Source organism: Hippocampus comes, unplaced genomic scaffold (genome assembly GCF_001891065.2).
Source record: "Hippocampus comes isolate QL1 unplaced genomic scaffold, H_comes_QL1_v1.1 scaffold60, whole genome shotgun sequence".
In the NCBI taxonomy this organism is placed as follows: Eukaryota; Metazoa; Chordata; class Actinopteri; order Syngnathiformes; family Syngnathidae; genus Hippocampus; species Hippocampus comes.
In genome coordinates this window covers 960,665-962,740 of record NW_017805483.1, presented here as the reverse complement: position 1 = coordinate 962,740, position 2,076 = coordinate 960,665, and the positions used below count along the sequence as shown (strand labels likewise).

At 43.8% G+C, this 2,076-nt stretch overlaps 1 protein-coding gene across 1 annotated transcript in view; it reads left to right on the top strand.

Moving 5' to 3' along the window:
* Positions 1-2,076, top strand: part of LOC109519477 (solute carrier family 35 member G2-like) — a 10,830-nt gene that overhangs the window by 5,599 nt on the left and 3,155 nt on the right. Inside the window, exon 2 of the mRNA XM_019876036.1 lies at positions 92-193. Within this exon, the coding sequence (XP_019731595.1) occupies positions 92-193 (102 nt within the window). The remainder of the gene's footprint in view (positions 1-91; positions 194-2,076) is intronic.

Sequence of the window (2,076 nt, the reverse complement as noted above, 5' to 3'; positions counted from 1 at the left end):
GGAGCGGCTGAAGAAATAGGAAAAGGAACGCCAAGCACCCCCCCCCTCCTCCCTGGGCCCTTCCCCTCCTCTTTTCCATCTTCATCTTCAGCATCACCAGCAGCAGACCCTCAGCTTCATCCCCGTCCTCTTCATCATCCCTGAAGAGCGCCACGTTTGGGAAGGAGAGGAGCGTCGAGAGCGCGCAACCAGCGTTCGTCTCGATGCCGCACCAACCCCCACCGCCTCTCAGACGCGCGTTCCACTCCAGTCCGAGGGGTTGAAGATGCAGGAGAAATGGCTGTGGGGACAAATGACGCTCAATCTTCTTTTATGACACACGAAGCAGTCTAAAGAATACAAGGTAGGACATTTATTTAGTTCCCACCTCATCCCCCTCGCACGCCCAAACAATGTAAATACGAACAACTGATAATAGTGTGTGGAAAATTGATTCCTGACTCCTCCTAGAAAGCAACGCATCCTTTTTTTTTGTTGTTCCTATACGCAAATCCACGGGGCTGACATTTTAAGTACTGGATAGTGGTTTTGCTTCTCGATAACAATAGAAATGGCTTTTATTAAGATTGTTACGAGCAATCGATAATTGCCAACGTGCGTTCTAATCGAGCGAGAGCTCAACTACACCGTGTAGGAGGCGAATAATAGCTTGTGGCTGCCCCCTTGTGGTCGTAATGTCCTAAAAGGCACGCAGAACGTTTATTGATCATATGTCACAAGGAAAAGAAAGAGTGGAGGGGGGGGGGTCTCATATTAGCTTTTTACCCTTTCGACCTTTTTATCTTCTTGTGGCGCCATGCTTTAAATGGGCCGCATTGGTATTGTGTGTGTGTTTGTGTGTGTGTGTGTGTGCTCTTGTTATGTAATGTCAACCCCCCCATCACCCTGAATCAGCCTCACACCACTTGCTTACGTGAAGCTGCATGGCATATATCCGTATACAACACACCACAATATTATGACCACTTGCGAAAATAAACCAAAAATGATGCAATGAATAGTGTCTCATTTTCACGACTAGTCAGAAAGGTGTTCATTTATTAATGTGGGTGGAGCATAGCAAAGTTGGGTGATCTTTTGGAGGATTAGTCCTAAAAAAAGAAGAAAAAAAAAGGTGTGTGAAAAGTCAAAAAAAATAAAAAATTACAGCCGGACACCAATTTCATAGATTGAAATGAAATTGGCTGGACATGTCTATTTGTGACAAAATGAAAATGATAAATCCATTTTGCAGGAAACATGATGTTGACTCATGTGTGTGTGTGTGTGTGTGTGTGTTTTTCTCGTAATGTTAAGAAAAGCAATGAATGTCAGTTTGAATGTCTGAGTGAAATACACTCCCATTGGAGCTGAGTAATGGGTCGATAAAACAGCGTGTGCGCAAGCCAACACACCCAATAATTCATTGTGAGATCTCAGAGTGTGCACAGTGTTATTCCCACTTGTACACTTGATACAAAAAGCCTGAATTTCCCGATTATGGTTTTGAGCAGTAGAACACGGTGATGTGGCCTTACATTAAACACTTCACTCCCCCCACCCCGTTCCGCCCTCAAAAAATCCTATTATCCAATTTCTTTTCCCTTTGCTCCGAGACTTTTTGTGTTGGCTTTTGTGATGCCACCATGTTTATTTATTAGAATTTCACAAAACAAAAACACGCGCAAGATCAAAGACAAAGGAACAAATACAAGGTGAGAAACTCGAGAGCAAAAAAATGACGAGATTGAGTCTAGAAAACAACACTTGAGCAAGAGCAGCAATGAGATCAATAATCCGACAGAGATGTGGGATCTTGGCAGTCCTTAAATACTTGACTAATTTGATGGCCAAATTGGCGGCAGGTGTGCACGCTGGAGGGAAGGCCCTCCTCTGCCACCCGTTGGGGAGACACAAGAACAGGATCATGACAGCCTTTTGCTTTATGTTCACAATAGGTTTTTCTGGCTCTTTGTCGCCAGTGATTTATGTTCATACTTTGTCGATCCTTCGCTTTTCTATAAATAAATATTTTTGTTTCGTAGTTTGTCTGATTCTGCGTTTGTGGGATCCGCACACCATCTGCTTCGTTTTCGA